Source organism: Cryptotermes secundus, unplaced genomic scaffold, assembly GCF_002891405.2.
Source record: "Cryptotermes secundus unplaced genomic scaffold, Csec_1.0 scaffold632, whole genome shotgun sequence".
In the NCBI taxonomy this organism is placed as follows: domain Eukaryota; kingdom Metazoa; phylum Arthropoda; class Insecta; order Blattodea; family Kalotermitidae; genus Cryptotermes; species Cryptotermes secundus.
In genome coordinates this window covers 2,056,293-2,073,397 of record NW_019738356.1, presented here as the reverse complement: position 1 = coordinate 2,073,397, position 17,105 = coordinate 2,056,293, and the positions used below count along the sequence as shown (strand labels likewise).

Genomic DNA, 17,105 nt, shown 5'->3' with positions numbered 1-17,105 from the left:
CTGTCTTTAGCTCTGTGATTTCTTTCGATTTAATTCCAGCCACGGTCTTGTGACTTTCTAATATCTAATAAGTTTTATTATCGGCCACGGCTCTATATTTTGGTCCCTTACTTCGCATTCGTAGGTCCAGGGTTCACATCTTATGGGAGGGCCTTGCTATCCTCAGTCTCGCATAGAAGATATTACCTTAAAATATGTCTCTCTTTCAACATTCATCAATCACAACTCATATTATCACTCGACAGTATATAACCTAAGTATGTTTAAAATGTCGTTAAATAACAAACATGAATCTCAGATAGTCATATTTAAGTGGTTCTTTGCTGCCATTTGAAACTGAAGTTAAACAATAATGATATAACTTTTACAGGCCTCAAAAAAGTGATAAACATTATCTGATTATATTGCATTATTCAGCTTACCTTTATTCTCTCAGTAGTACTTCTTCTGCGTGAACACTTTTGGCACAATTCCATTCACAAATAAACATTCTTCCTAGCTTATTTTCTTTTGTTTAACCGTAACTAACTGATCACAACTTCCTACACTTATCCATTACGAAATGGCTCACAGATTAAAGAAATCAGCAAAGGTGTAAGGAGTTAAAACATATGCGAACCTCAGAACGAGCAAATAATGTACAACTGCAGTTACAACAAATCCGTTCTATTTTCACTTACTTTCAAGCTGATTTTGCGTGTTCATATTTCACGTCAGTTGTGGAATAAAAGTATTTACATCCCAGAAACTCGACAGTGTAAACTACACTTCTGATTTTCTTAAATAATAAACTAAATGAAGTATAAATATGTCACATTCTCACTCTTCCTACATAGAACGCGTCCTATTTTTCCACAACCCCCTCGCGGCGGTACCAATCAGCTACCAGTATAGAGATTAGTATGACATCTAGTGTCATAATATGGAACATATACAGTTCTCGTTGTCCACAAGGAAAGGAGTAGGGAGTGGGGCGTCGTTAGTAGGAGGAGAAATATGTGAGCGATTTCCTTGTTCATAGAAGTGAACGGTCAAGCGTCTGAAGAAGTAGGAACAAGTATTTAGCCAGGATTACTTCAACGAATTGCGCGCGCAAGAGACAGAGAGAGAGAATATTACAATCCAGGGCCAAAAGTTAACATATACTGGCCGTACAGTGACTGATAATGAAATGTAAATAATACCCGACATCTAATGGACAAGATTAAATTTTTGTGCAGCTTCAAGTCGTTACCATGTAGATGGCAGGGCGGAACTGCAGAGGTCGTGGTGCCCTCATACGATGAATCTTCAAACTGCCGAATATCATACTCCATCAACTCAAACATGAATCCAAAACCCACATAAATGTTATTCATATACTTCGATATTCAGTAATTTATTGACGTCAGTAGCTCGTATTCAAGATTCGTCTTTTTCTTTAGAGGTCCTTCAATCTAGAAATCAAGTTGATAAACACTGAATTAAAATTCTGAAGTCTACACAATAATTCTTTCACTCAGTTGCTATTCTATGAGTTACTGATTAATTATGAAGCGTATCATCTTCTGGGATATATAGCAGTGTAGTGCGGTAGAATTCCACATGTGTTTCCAAGGAATATACTGCCTCCATCTTCAGGGTCGAAAAAGTAGACCGAGCAAGACAAGAAAAGTGATTTTTTTAAACGTCTTCAGATTGCTAATAGACAACACAGCTAAAATCCCAGATGGCGAGGCTCTTCAAAGACATGACAAAAAGTCCCTACAATGTGGTTATACCTACATTTATTGCTTATCTTCTACATTAATAGCTTATTTCATCTTCGTCTTCTAGCAGAGCTGTTTAAATCATTCGTTATAACTGTCTGTGCTGACTGAAAGTTGAACCCTTTCCACGTTCCACATTAACTTTCATTTGCATCATTCTTCGACATGGCAAATGTTTTACAAAATGAAAGGCTACTCCTTTATGACTATTTGTAGTGAGCTGTCTGTACTGGGATTTGCTTTCAAACGATCCGATTCTGTATGTAATAATAATAAAAAGGACTGCCAGATGAAGGAAATATGTAGTATTCTTTCTTTAAAAGCTTGAATGAGTGAGATAGAGGAGTTCTTGAGAGTCACTTCAGTTTAAAGGGGAACAAAACATATTTCAGCTTGGTAAAAATTCCAGGCAGTGACTGTGCGATTTCAGTTAAGGATACATTTGAGAGAGGGTAAAGCGTTGGGAAGTGAAGAAATCAGAGGGTTAGGAGGTGAACATTTTTATGGGCAGAGGATAGAAATTGAGCAGGGGTTTTAATTCTAATAATCAGAATTTTAATATTAGCGTGGGAAATGCTGCATTGGGGTGAAATTTTAGTGCTTACATTGGGAGGGGACTGCATGTGAAGCATAGATTGCAAGGCGGAAACGTCAAAATTAAGAGGCCTAATCATTGTCTCATGGTGAGCTTACATCTTAATTCAGCATAAAACATATTTCGGAAAAATTAACTCTATCAAACTGTGGAATGCCCAGTAATATTTGAAAATTCAGTTCCTATATCACATAAAAACAAGGACAAATTGATTCATGCTGTGTAGCGAAATAATGGCTGCCCATTGTGATACTTATACTAAACATATAATTATACTGTGTGACCAAATTGTAGAATTCCTTAATGTTAAAACAGACCTCTGTGCTTTAGCGAGTTAATGTTAACAGCAACTGAGGCTGGAATTTAAGGGCATATGACATGAAGTTGTTTTAACTAACTCACAAAATTTGCATAGTAAACTGTAAATATTTACCTCTATTCCATAAAATTGTCTTCACTTCCTGGAATGGCAGATCAACCAGAAGTGTTAATATAACGGACAGCAGGATTATGGCCACAACTTCTCCAAATTCAAACTGCAAATAATGTAATAATATAGCTCTGAATCATAACAAATCTGGAACTATGTAAGATTTAATGTTTTCACGGCCGTGACTATGATGAATTCCATCTTCTGGGATGCGGAGTCATGTAGATATTGTGTTAACCGAAGTTTCGGAGGAACGTATCGCCTCCATCTTCATGGTAGAAGACAAGAAGAAACCCGCGAGCGAACCATCTGAGCAGGTACAACAGACATCAATGATAATCTGACTAATTAATGTGGAACACTGGGGAATGAGAATTCCCAAGAGAAAGCGAAGTACTCAAAGGAAACCTGCCCCACTGTAACTTTGTCCACCACAAATAGCAGGTGACCTGGCCTGGAATCGAACCCGGGCCACCGCGATGGGAAGCGTAGAATAATTGGATGATAATGAATAGTAAGTAATATGAAAGGAAGTTGTTCTGACCTGATTTAAGTTTCTATCACGGTGTTTACCTGAAGGGGCTCAGGAATTACCTACTACTTATAGTCGTTCCGGGCCGAGGTTCGAACCAAACACATCGAAAATACGTCAGAAGCGTTACAGCTTCGACCCGATCTTTTCGGTCTACCTCATCCTTCTCTATTGGACCACCCTAATAATATTTTATGGAGAATCTCCTTCGTATAGTGTATCAGGTAAAGGGCGGCCTGCCGGCGAGTAAGGCCGACACCTCACCGCCATCTGTGAGCCGACTGTCTAAACAAAATGTGGGGGCCTCGACGTCTCACAACCCTATGGGCCTCCAAATCCTGTTACAGATAAAGCCTTATCTTTACGGAGTAAAACTACTGCATTTCCTTTACCATAACCAACATAATGCTCTTACAGATAAGTTATTTCTTGAACCATAGTATCATTCGGGAGATGATGGTTTACCGACATTCCGTAGGCACATAATACTTCCATCTTCAGGACCGAAAATAAATTCAAACAACCAGCAAGAAACACGCAGCAAGCGAAGCTTACTTTTTGGCACTGAAGATGTAAGCAGTACGTTCCCCCGAATCCTTGGTAAACTTGTACCAGGCTAAACAGCGTCACGTTACAGAAGTTATTATTATTATTATTATTATTTACTTACTTACTTACTTACTCATGGAGCTGAGCCCTCCTTGAGGAGCCGCCAATTCTGCAGCTACTCAAGAATTTCCCAGCATTTTATGGAACCCGAAGGTTCATCACCGTGTTCACAAGAGCCCTCCACTGGTCCCTATCCTGAGCCAGATTTATCCAATCCATACCATCCCATCCTATTTCTCTAAGATCCATTGTAATGTTGTCCACCCACCTGCACCTTGGTCTTCCCTGTGGTCTCTTTCCTTCTGGCTTTCCAACCAATATCCTATACGCATTCCTGGTCTCCCCCATTAGTGCTGCATGACCTGCCCACCATCATTATTATTATTATTATTATTATTATTATTATTATTATTATTATTATTATTATTTCATCTACACTGTGCTAAGTCTGTAATTGGCCTTGCGGCTGTTGACTTGACACGTAAATAATAAAGAATTGAATTGAATTGAATTATTGGCCCTCAATGCGAGATCCCCATATCCAATTGTGTTGCTTCTCCATCAGCCATGTACGTACCAGTAAATGCGGGCTGTAATAGTCTGCAGATCTTCGAGTGCCAACATTGTAGAAGAAGACAGGGAACTGTGTGAGGTACACGGCGTAGCATATGCGACTGAAGATAGTGAATCCCTTCCATGACAATATCCGGCCTATGATACCTGCAATGAAGAGAGTGGAAGTCAATTAAATATCACGGAAACTTCTGACCATCCCTTAACCGTGTTTCCTTTCATGACAGGAATGATGTAATTTCATAGCAGTGGTTATTTCATCAGTACATCGCCAGTTCAAGTGTGGGCCAAAGGAGCAGATACCAATGCCTTTTACCCTCCATCTTCAAGATTTAAGAATAGGGGGAACAACAACAATGCAACAGCAGCAAGCAAGCTGAGATCTCTCCGAAATACACGGCGTTAAAATCCTGAAAACTGTACTCTGCAGTGTCGTCGCTGTGAGAAATTCAAACCCAGCAGTTTACGTGTTACTTTTGTTAACCATTAATCACGTCTGTAAAGATTTTCACTCAAGGGCCGGGAAGGGGGCTGACCCTTCACTGTCCTGCAAAGCCTTCAGATCTGGGCGTAAATACATCTGTACCTGCATGTCCAATTGAGTCTGCGAAGGTGATCCAGCCTAGGAACGCTCCCCACAGAATTGGCGACAGGGCGTTGTACAGTGCTGCTTCCTGTGGGCTGTACTCGTAACTGGGAGAAGACATGTGGTGTGGTCCACACATAGCTAGCGCTCCCACTGCAACAGCTACACTCCAGCCGATAAGAAGTTGAACCTGACGACAGAAAAGCGTTTCCTTACCCAGGGCCTGATTTACAATTGCCCCCTTGCAATAAAATTGCGGGGGGTCCCTATCAATAGCAATGAATTTTGGTTATGACAATTTTTTCTTTTCGTTCTTATTTCTTATGACAACTAAAAATAAAAAATAACTTTTCGTGATTTTAGATAAGCAAATTCCTGAATATAATCTGTGGATTATATTTATGTCGTGTGGAGGTCCCGGGACGGTAGCCCTTAAATCCGACCCTATCATTATCACAAAGTACTCACGGTAGCGTAGTTGGTTGAGGCACTATGCTACAAGCCGGAAACTTACAATTCCCGGTGAGGTCATTGGATTTCTAAATTAACCTAATCCTTTCAGTCGCACTATGGCCCTGGGGTTGACTCAGCCTCTAACAGAAATGAGTACCAGGAATCTTCCGATTGAGCCCATTGTCTAGAGAAAATGTGGGAGCCTCGACGTCTCACAACCCTATGGGCCTCCACGGCATGTTACAGGGATAGCTTTACTTACTTTTACTTATACAAACAGCTCCACACTCCGAGCCACTGCGAATATGATTCAAGTTACTGATGTTCTGTTATGGAATTTTCGCGTTGAGAAGCCAACGGTTACTCAGTCCTATCTCTTCAACGTTAGTATTACGCTAAAGCATATTTTTGTGAGTTACTACAAAGTCTGTGGTGTACACTAATAATAATTCAACGACTCTTCGGAAGAAGTTTCTACCGACATTTTCACAATCTAAGAATCAGTTCTTTTCTGCTTGCTCCTTACTTTTTGTCTATTTTTTTAATTCTTCTACTCTATAGAAAATGGGTTTCTCCGAAACTTCGGTAAACTTCAATGGCCACACCCTTAACATATCCCCCACCGTAGTTTTCCGTTATGCGAACCCCACAACAGCTCACAACGTCATTTTGCAACTGGGTTTACGCAGAGCAGTGAAGGGGTACTCACAAACTCCAGGCATTTGTGTCGCCAGTCGTCATGCGAGTCCGAAAGAACAGTTCGGCAGTTATTACCTTACTCAGAGAAAGACTGGGTTTTGTTTCACGGATCACGAACCGTGCGGCAACTCCAATCAGGTACACAGTAGCGCGGTGAGCAGGCAGCGTGTATGAGAAATTTCCCGTTTCGTACAACTGGGACACTCTGTAAAACACAAAAATTATTCGTGTGAATTTGCGTTCAGAAACATAATGTTAATATGGCTTATGGATCATATCACTCGTCCGCGCACCCATGAAACTGAGTCCTTCTTGAGAAGCCGTCAGTTGTGCAGCTGCTCAAGAATTTCCCGTGTTAACAAGAGCACTCCATTGGTCCCTATCCTCAGCCAGATCAATTCAGTCCATACCATCCCATCTCTCTAAGATCATTTTAATATTGTCCACCCATCTACGTCTTGGTCTTCCCAGTGGCCTCTTTCCTCCTGGTTTTCCCACCAATATCCTATATGCATTCCTTGTCTCCCCATTCGTGCTACATGCCCTCCCCATCTCATGAATCATACACAAAATTAATTATACTGTGTCTGAAACATCACTGGATTTTCACGCATCACCATCAGATGATTACGTATCTCGTGACGCCATTATTAAGAAATTACTAAATAACTGTCTCACCATATGATGGGACCCAAAATCGCCATATCGCAGATCGCGTTAAACACAAAAGACTTCTCCTCCGTAAGGTTCCCTGCTCAGGGCACAACATATCCTGAGGTATGTTAGACGCAACAGCTTACCCTTTCAAGATCTCAGAAAATTTAACCTTCATTTACCTAACCAAGGTAAAGAACCCATTGCCGTATTCACACGAACAGACCACTGGTCCCTGTACAGAGCCAGCTAAATCAAATCCACATTCCCATCCTAATAATTTTGATATTATCCTCCCATCGACATGAGGTTTACCTACCAAAGTTATGTACGCACTCTCCTCCCATGCGTACTACATGCCCAAATCTTGAGAGACGCTAACAAACCGTAAACGTACGTTGTGCCGAAGTACACGACGGTGCTGAGCTTCCTGTTGTATGCGACAGTGTAGCGCAGGTGGGTCGAGTAGGCGCCGAGGAGTATGAGGCTCCCCAGTCCAAGCCAGCGTCTACTCCACAGCAAGTAGACGAAGAAGGGGGCCACGAGGTACAGCTGCATGTCTACCGCCAGCTGATGTGTGTGGGTGAGGCACTGAAACTCATCGTTACTCCAGTTGTACTCACCACCATTTGCAATCCTCAGTATTGTCAATTCGAGAAATGTGCGTTGGATGAGCTATACTCCATCCCTTGTACGAACGAGGATACGTCATCGTCAGTCAGTGACGTAAACCGTTACATCATCATTAGATAACTACAACGTTCTATTTTCAACATATTTATGGTGTTCATACAGCCGCATAAAATGTCAACAAACTTGACACAAAAATTTTCTTGCATAATGTTGCCTACACGGACGTGGTAGTGTGGTTGGTTCATGCACTATGCTACAAGCCGAAAGGTCGCGGGATCGAATATCGATGTCATTGGATTTTTTCAATTTACCTAATCCTTCAAGCCATACTATGGCCCTGGGGTCGACTCAGCCTCTATCAGAAATGAGTACCAGGATTATTCTTGGAATACTCTTGTGGGTAAAGGGCGGCCGGTGCGTAAGGCTGACAACCTCACCGCCATCTGTGAGCCGTTTGTCTAGAAAATGTGGGAGCGTCGACATCTCACAAACCTATGGGCCTCCACGGCCTGTTAGAGGGGTACCTTTAGCATAACTTTTACTTTCTTTACCTTAATAAAAATTAATTACAAAGAAAGAGGGTGTGAGGATGGAGACTGGATTCATCTGGCTCGGGATATAGACAGGAGAAAGCTCTTGTGAACACGGTAATGAACTGATTATAAAAAGATAAAACAGTTCCGTCCAGTGTGACCGGACGAAATTGTTTTATCTTTTTATAATAGTGTGACGGACCAGAAGAAAAAAAAATCAAATTCATCAACTGTAATAAACTTTTGGGTCTCGTAAAAGTAGAGGCATATTTTATTATTCTATGAAATGCCCCAACTTTGTGGAGATATTTCTGAAAATATATACGATATGCAAAACCATTACAACATCGGGTTTGAAAATTATGTTTAGTCCGGGCTCGCATAGTGAGGGGGTGGAGTCCAACTGGGTCCACTCGGCACGTCGGCCACTGATTGGCTTACTGTATCTCCCCCCGGTGATTATGTTAATGGAGAATTTAGTGGAATGAAGATTTTGCAGGGGAAACCGAAGTACTTGAAGAAAACCTGCCCCAGCGCCACTTTGTCCACCACAAATCCCAATTGACCAGACTCGGGCTCGAACCCGGGCCACCGCGGTGGGAAGCCAGCGACTAACCTCTTGAGCTATGGCGCGGCCTTTGGACTCGTATATATTTTCCGAGATCTTATTTCTGGTAATTTGCCATAGCAACTCACCATTTCCTCAAAACCGAAGTAATTATGTATGAAAAGGAAGTTCCTCCACATGTTGGTTTGGCAAATATCAGAATGACGTTTCACAACAAGGTTCCACTGGGGCCCAGATCCCAGATGGTCCATAATGTACGTGCAAAACAGGATTACGGCAGCAAGGCTAGGTGTGAACCTAAAACAGGAAGTATCATCAAATTTGGAGCACTTGAAATTCCGTATAAGTAACAACAAAATCACATAAAATTTTAATTCCTTTAAGGCATATGATTACTGTATGAGTATTGAATTAAACTAAGTATATTGTGAAGCACTACAAATTAAATACAAAGTTATCCCTGTGCTTAATTAAGAACCACGCATGGACAAGTATGGGGAATTGGTGGTATAGCTCCATGCATTCTTAATCTTTTGCACTACTTAGAAATGAGTAATAAGCTTTACGTCCCAGTAGATTACCCTCGAGGTATGAACCCCGTACACATTACCACCAGAGGAGTACTGAACTCTGCGGAAAAGACGAAGTCACTTGCCCCTGCTGGTAAGGGATTCCTCGGCCGTCTAATATCTAGCCTAGTCCCTATACTACCTTAGCTACCTCTGCTCCTACACGAAGAATGAGTTTATTTATATTATTGTAAAATGGCCTATTTTCCCGATTTCTGTGTGGGTAGTGGACCAATCTTATTTCCACGAAGCAGAGCGTTTCTTGAAAAGCTAATAGTTGCTCAGCTATTCAAGAGACTCCACGTCATTTATGAAACGCAACGGTTCATTACTAGGAGCGGGAATAGCTCAGTCGGTATGGCGACTGGCTACAGGCTGGACGACCGAAGGGTCGGCGTTCGAGTCCCGGTAGAGTCAAGAATTTTCTCTCCTACACGTCGTCCAGATCGTCTCTGGGCTCCGCCCACTCTTCTATCCGATGGGTACCGTGGGCTCTTTCCCCTGGGTTAAAGTGGCAGGGACGTGAAACTGACCAATCACCTCCACCTAGTGCCGAGGTCAAGAAAATGTGGATCTATAAATCCAATCCCCCATACGCCTTCATGGCGTAGTGCTTTATTAGTTGAGCACAGAGACAACTTTACCTTTTACTTTACGAGTCTGCCGGTGGATCACATCCAAAACCAGGCGTATTCAATTCACACAATCACAACCTTAAGATCCATTTTAATATTATCCTTCTGTTTATGCCTAGGTTTCCAGACGCGATCTCTTCATTCAGGTCTGCTAATTTAAATTTGTTTCATAATTCCCCCATGCATGTTACATGAACACCCCATCATAATTTTGTGAATTATATAAATTATATGACATTTGGCGCCACTAACGTACGTAATACAAATACAGTTTTCTGTAGTATTACGCCGTGTAACCTAGTAGATGGTTATCAAACTTTCGGAATAATTTATTGCCGCCATCTTCAGGGTCTAAGTACTCTCCGGTTCCTTCAAAACTTCGGTAATCACACACTAGTTTCCCACCGTCTTCAATGCAGAAGATTTCTGTCCTGATGATCGAGTCAGCATTTTCTTCCGAAACGCTACTATCCTACCAGAATAACTCCATCTTCAAATTATGTAAAACTGAACATACAGAGAACAGGTTTCTCACAAACATTAATAAATTTCTACCAGACTACACTGCGTCACATCCCAGAAAACCGTATCTTAGTACAACTTATGAAGGTCTCCATACGTTTGTCTCCTTCTACCTATCGCTTCTTTCCCTTAATTCCAAACAACTACAAGTAAAAAGGTAAAGAATGTAAACTATCCCGGTAACAGGCAGTGGAGGCCCATAGGGTTGTGAGACGTCGAGGATCCCACATCATCTAGACAATCGGCTCACAGATGGCGGTGAGGATTCCAAACTTACCCGCCGGCCTCCTTTTACCCTTCAGGAAGTTTCCTGGTACCCATTTATCTTAGAGGCGAAGTCGAACCAGGGCCATAGTTTGGCCGGAAGAGTTAGGTAAATTGAAAAATACAATGACGTAATCGGGAATCGAACCCTCGACTTTCCGGCTTGAAGCACAGTGCCTCAACGAACTACGCTCCAAACAACTACAACGCATGTAAAACAACTGTGGGCCGAACTGTGTCTCCAAATGAAGCTCCAACATATGTAAGGGTTTGGGTGTGTAAGTCTACTGTGATTACCTCAAATATCGGGACAGGAAGTTTCCCCAAACATTAATCTTCTTGTCTCTGCGGAGTTCTCTGAAGAGGCCATGAGATGCAAGGAAGCCGCTGATAAATATGAATGAATCTGTGTACAGGATAGATGTCCTTCCGATGACAGACCAACTTCTGGCGAATGTCTGAAATAAAGAAAACTTTAACTGCAAATATCTAAATATCTAAGTTATCGCGTTGCAACTTTCGCGGATAAATTACCTATATGAGAACTTCTAAGGACCTGAAATATATGGAAAATATTTGTTCCATACTTTTCTTCATCATGAAATTCAGATGAAGTGCTAACAGGTATCACATGCTATGAGATACAGCAATTTTTGTGTAGGTCGAAATTATCGACACTTGGCACTTGTAAGGTTAAGTAAAACAAAATGAATCCTTTAAATATATTCCGCTATAACAGTAGTGATATTTCTTGTGATAATTATTATAAAAATATATAGAATGAAAATTAATATATAAATATTTCTCACTTTACAATTTATTTACTTACTCCTTGGCGCAGGAGTCCTCTAAGGACATTAGCCCCTATTTTTAGTTCTCATAAATCACTTTCTAACTTCCTGTTACTTTCCCAATCCAGGTCTTCTTACTATCCTATCTTCTGGCTTACTTTGAAAAATATTCTTAACATCTTTGTTTTATCTGTCGTAATCATATTCCTAAACGATTGGAAATCTCTCCTTTCTATGTTCCCTAACAGATCAGGGGTTTTATATAACTCCCTCATTTCTTGTTTACTCATGCTCTCCAAACAAATTACCAGTTCTAAAATTATCTCTAATAATAATCTAACATGACAATACCACGTATATCCACATGAAGTGGATACATTTACCTCGAGTATCGTCTTCAGTTTAGCGATATCAGCAAGACAATTCAGTACATCAAAATGACAATCTTTATCTTCCATGAGACTGGCTGTGTTCTTCTATTTCCTTATACAGACCCTTATAATCTTATATAAATCTGATTACAGGTGGAGTTAAAATGTTACTTTAAGTGTTTTCGTAAATAATTTTGTCTAGAGTCCCAGTTTTATTTCGTAGTCGACGGCAAAGTACTGATATGTTTTAAATTAAGAAAAAATTTCTGTAATTGTGGCAAGTTTATATTGAAAATGTTTAATATTTTTACTGTTAATTCAATACATTTCGGGATTATTCAAATTTTCTATAGTAGATTAACCATCAGTTGTTCTCTTAATCCTTTATTTTCTTAAAGTCTTGTTTTCCGTCTCTAATGCAACAATATTAATTCACACTTAATTCACTAAATGTTCGATAAAGCGGCCTCCGTAGTCTAGAGGTAAAGTTCCCACCTCATGACTCGTGGTACGCGGGTTCAAATACCCGGCGGAGGTCGTCGAATTTTTAAGGGCGGAAAAATTCAGGGAACAAGTCCTCCGGGAGGGACTTTAAGCTGTGTGTCCCGTGTCGTAACTTTACGGCACGTAAAAGAACCTCATATCCCCAAAGGGGATCACTGAGCCAAATTCCAGGACGTTTCCCGCCCAAAAATAGTCTTTAAGGCCTCTGATAGATGGGGGAAGCATTATAGACACCGCTAAGCAAGTGGCCGAACTCGCTTGCTCGGCGGGACTGATGGTATGCACCATTCATCGGTAGGGTAAAGAGACTGGTAGAATATCATAGAGGGAAGCACAATAGATCAAACTGGTCGCGGTACATGGGGAAACCCACCCTCTCTAAATAACTAACTAACTAAAAATGTTCGTTACATGTTTAAAATATCATTAAAATTATTAAAATATATACGAATACATTCGATGTTTATGCTACATGTTTCAGCCACCCAGGGCCATCTTCAGGCAACGTATCTTTTAAAGCAGTCTACTGCATTATGCACTGGGTCAAATAGTATTCATTAAGGCAGTTCGTTTTTGTTATTATTAATTTCCTTGAATTCTGATGATTTTCTTCCTAACCTCATATCGCGCCTGTTTTCGTATCCCATTATGTGCGTCCCTCTCTAAGTTGTGTATATCTAGTGTTCCTTTGTGTTCCTTGTGCTCAAGTTGTGTTTATCTAGTGCTGCTTTCTGTTCCTTGTACTTAAGTTGTGTGTATCTAGTGTTGCTTTATGTTCCTTGTACTTAAGTTGTGTGTAACTAGTGTTCCTTGTGCTCAAGTTGTGTTTATCTAGTGTTCTTTTGCGTTCATTGTGCTCAAGTTGTATTTATCTAGTATTTATTTGTGTTTCTTGCTTTCTGCTGAGATGCACCTCCCCGTATCCCACAGATATCGCTGTTATCTCTAGGGATATGTATACCCCACAGGTGCATTATCTCAAAGAGTTTCAGTCTTTTTGCACCAGGCATGAATTTACTGACAAAACAAACTAAATAACACAGCTATATAAGTCTTGAATCGAATTTCTAGAGCTGTTTAAGGGATAAAAATTGATTCAATTCTTGAAAATGAAATTTGACGCAGAAATGTATAAGGGTGTACATAATCAGCCTAAATATAGTCAAATTTGTACGTTTAGTATGTCATTTCCATTGATACCAATTGAAAAACCAATTTAATCTACTTACGATGTTAACGGAGCATATTAGCAATAAACGGCAGTGTTTCAGTCAGTGTTACAGTGTCGAACTTTACCGACAAAACTACCTCTGGACCATTATGATTATGCTTTATCTATCAAACTGTCTTTCCATAAATTCTCAAGTTCATAGCACGTCTTTTTCATTGAAATCATGATATGAAAATGACCCTCAAGGTTATAATGTATGAGGGTTGGAACTTTAATAGTGGTAACTATTTACGTATTTACAACTGATACAAAATAGATGCATGTTTCGAAGTGTTACTGTCTTTCAGTGTAGTCACCAGCATTGTGTACGTGTACAACCCGTTGCCAGCGATGTGGCGCCTGTTGTGTTGATAGTTCGAATGGAGCGGTCTACTGCCTGAAGAATCTCTGGAACAGTTCTGAAGCGAATGCCACGAAGTGGTTCCTTCAGCTTAGGAATCAAGTCGAAGTCACACGGGGCTTAAGTCCGTGGAGTATGGTGGATGGTACAGAACTTTCCAGTCCCATAGACCGAAGAAATCAGCTACAGCTTGCGCTCCATGCGGCCGAGCATTGTCCTGCAAAATGATGGGTGGGTCCTGCAGAAAGTGTCGTCGCTTCTTTCTCATTCGTTAGATTGGCGTTTCATTTGTGGCTCGTACGATTTGGCCAAAGTCTCATCCAGCGTAATGATACGGCGTAAGAAAGCCTTTCCTTCGCGCTCATAGCGCTCCAAGTGGTTACGAGCAACGTCGTATTGTAGCCATTTCTGCATTTCCGTCAAATCATGCGAACCCATCGTGATGCAGTTTTCCTCATGCCCAGGCGTTCCTTCAGAATGTGAAGCACAGTCGTATGCGCTAATCCTGTCTCTCGGGCCAGCTGACGAAACGTATGGCGTCGATCACTCTCCAGTAACGCGGAAAGTCCATACACTTCTTCACTGACACTAGGACGACCTGGCCGACGCATGTCTGCCACAGTTTGGCGTCCCTCGTTGAAGGCTTTTGTCCACTTTGCCACTGTTCTGTAAGGCAATGCAGATTCCCCGCAAGCCTCTTGAAGACCTTCATGACACTGTCGTACTGTACGGCCTCTGGCACATTCAATCTTTATCCAACTCCGTTGTTCCTGTTACGAAAACATCGTGACAACACTACATTAGACCGCCAACTAACACGAGGCTCTGTTCTTCTCGTCACTGCGCATGCGCGTGATGTGGGAAGGGAGGGTCCATTTGTTCTGAGGTAAGGTAGGTATGTAACTAACATGTGGTGTAAACGACATTATTTGGTTCCGTTGCATGGCGTCTCTACAGCAGTGTTGCCACTATTAAAGTGGCAAAATGTTATCTGTGGAAATTTTATTTACGTAGATATAGGAATTATCAAGATTACTCCTTGAAATTACTGCCAGTATTTAATTAGTCTGTGATTTTGTTTAGAATCACCATGGAATTTCAAGTACTAAGGATAGTATGTATATTTCTCAAGACTCAAGGTACGCGGGTTCAAACCCGGCGGAGGTCGTGGAATTTTTAAGGGCGGAAAAATTCAGGGAACAAGTCCTCCGGGAGGGACTTTAAGCCGTGGGTTCCGTGTCGTAGATTTACCACACGTAAAAGATGTCTCTAGGAGACCTCTGAGCAAAATTAGGCAAAAAGTTTCCCGCCCAAGTAGTCTCCAATGCCTCTGGTAGATGGGGGAAATATCAGGTACCGACGGCCGACCTCGTTGGCTGAACGGGGCTGATAGCACGCAGCAGTACTGGTAGGATATGGCGACTGTTAGAATATCACCCCCTCTAATAATAAATAATAAAATATATTTCCTCGCAGATTCTGTGCATGTGAACTGCTATTAAGGATACATTTGTAGCAAAATTAATATATTGTTCTTACCTGAGCCATTTCCGCTCTGTTGATATAAGGATTGAAATACAAGGCCACAGATTTGTGGAATATAATCAAAGCCAATGCATTCAACGCTCTTATTCCGTGTAGACAGGGGACGTCGTTTCGAACACTTTCGGTGTTCAAGAGTTTCTGAAGGTTTTTCTTCAGCGAAAATGCTTTTATCAGTCGTAATGTTTTCGCTGGAAACGTAAAGAAACCAATATTATATATTCATGTGAATTTTAAAGCATAAACCCCCAGAAAATTAATTTAGAAGTAAAATATAGACTTGTATTTAAAACAACCTTATTTCGAACCTCGGCTGGTACAAGGGCTAATCTGAAGCTTCGTTTAATTTTCCTCAGATTCTTCAGCACATACCCTGATAGTACCTGACAAAATGGTAAGAGAAACACAAAAAGGTAACACCTGTTGCATACAAAAGTTCTGTTATATTTCCTCTAGAAATATTGCATGGAATTGTAGTGATTAAAATTGATATAATTATTGATCTGACGTTACATAAGAATCAATAAAATTTTCAGTGTAAATATTATCATTAAACAGAGTATTATGAACTATGTGCCATATAAATACATCTTATTTTGTTAAGTTGTTATTATGAGTAAATTTAATCTGAGTAAGAAAAGAATTAAGATATTTCATTGAGAGCTTGTAATATACAACAAAACTTAGAAATAACCTTAAAATATAACAAAATGCATGATGATTTTATACAACCAAACACACCTCAGAATTTTACCCTTCATAGTCTCACCTGCTATCAAGTATAAAAGCATCTTAAAAGTTAGCTCTTTGGAGTTGCTTTGTGGCGAGCTCAGTATCAAAGTATGATACATGATAGAGCCGCAGGATAATTGTTGAACTGGAAACGGTGTGGAAAGAAGTTGTCAGTGTCTAATTGAGGTACTATCCGATATTTGTCTGCTGGGACTGAGTAAAATTACGAAAATCCTCAGTGAGGACAGCCAATGCCCAGGCCTAGGTTCGAACTGAACATCACTAGAGTGACCAGTTCCATACAAAAACCTGTATAAACAGGCTTTGACTGTGGAGGTTACTATAAGCCTAGTTGAGTAAGTGTTAACCCCATGGATCTGGGTCTTCTTAAGAAGCTGCCAGTCGCCCAGCCACTCAAGAATTTCCGAAACATGTTATGGTACATGAAGTACTCTGTTTACCAGAGCCCTCCACTGGTCCCTATCCTCAGCCAGCTAAATCCAGTCCATACCACTCCACCCTATCCCTATGCCTAACTAATTAAGCACTACATCATGAAGGCGTATAGGAGAGTGGATGTCTAGATCCACGTTTTCTTGACCTCTTCACTAGTAGGAGATGACTGGTCAGCTTCACGTCCCAGCCGCTTTACCCCCGGGAAAGAGCTACCCGGTACCCATTGTATAGAAGTTTGGGTGGACCCCGGAGCCAGTCTGGACGATTTGGAGAAGAGAAAATTCTTGACCCTACCGGGACTCGAATTCCGACTCCTCAGTCGTCCAGCTCGTAGCCAATCTCTGTACCGACTACGCTATCCCGGCTCCTTATCTCTCTAAGACGAATTTTAATATTATCTTCCTTATACGTTTAGCCCTTCCTTGTGGTCTCTTTCCTTTTGGCTTTCCCACCACGAGCCTCTATACATTCCTACTCCTTCTCATTAAGAAACTGAAGCTTCATCACCTTCTTCTGGAGTCTTCTGACCCGTCTT

At 41.0% G+C, this 17,105-nt stretch overlaps 1 protein-coding gene across 1 annotated transcript; it reads right to left on the bottom strand.

Moving 5' to 3' along the window:
- Positions 1-442: 442 nt before the first annotated feature.
- On the bottom strand, positions 443-15,451 carry LOC111870839 (O-acyltransferase like protein). Its single transcript, XM_033754030.1, has 9 exons — positions 15,380-15,451; positions 10,901-11,061; positions 8,742-8,910; positions 7,277-7,470; positions 6,301-6,430; positions 5,074-5,263; positions 4,492-4,634; positions 2,777-2,879; positions 443-1,436 (listed from the first exon to the last, which is right to left on the bottom strand). The coding sequence occupies exons 1-9, from the start codon at positions 15,386-15,388 to the stop codon at positions 1,432-1,434; spliced, it is 1,104 nt and encodes a 367-aa protein (XP_033609921.1). The 5' UTR covers positions 15,389-15,451; the 3' UTR covers positions 443-1,431.
- Between the last annotated feature and the right edge of the window lie 1,654 nt (positions 15,452-17,105).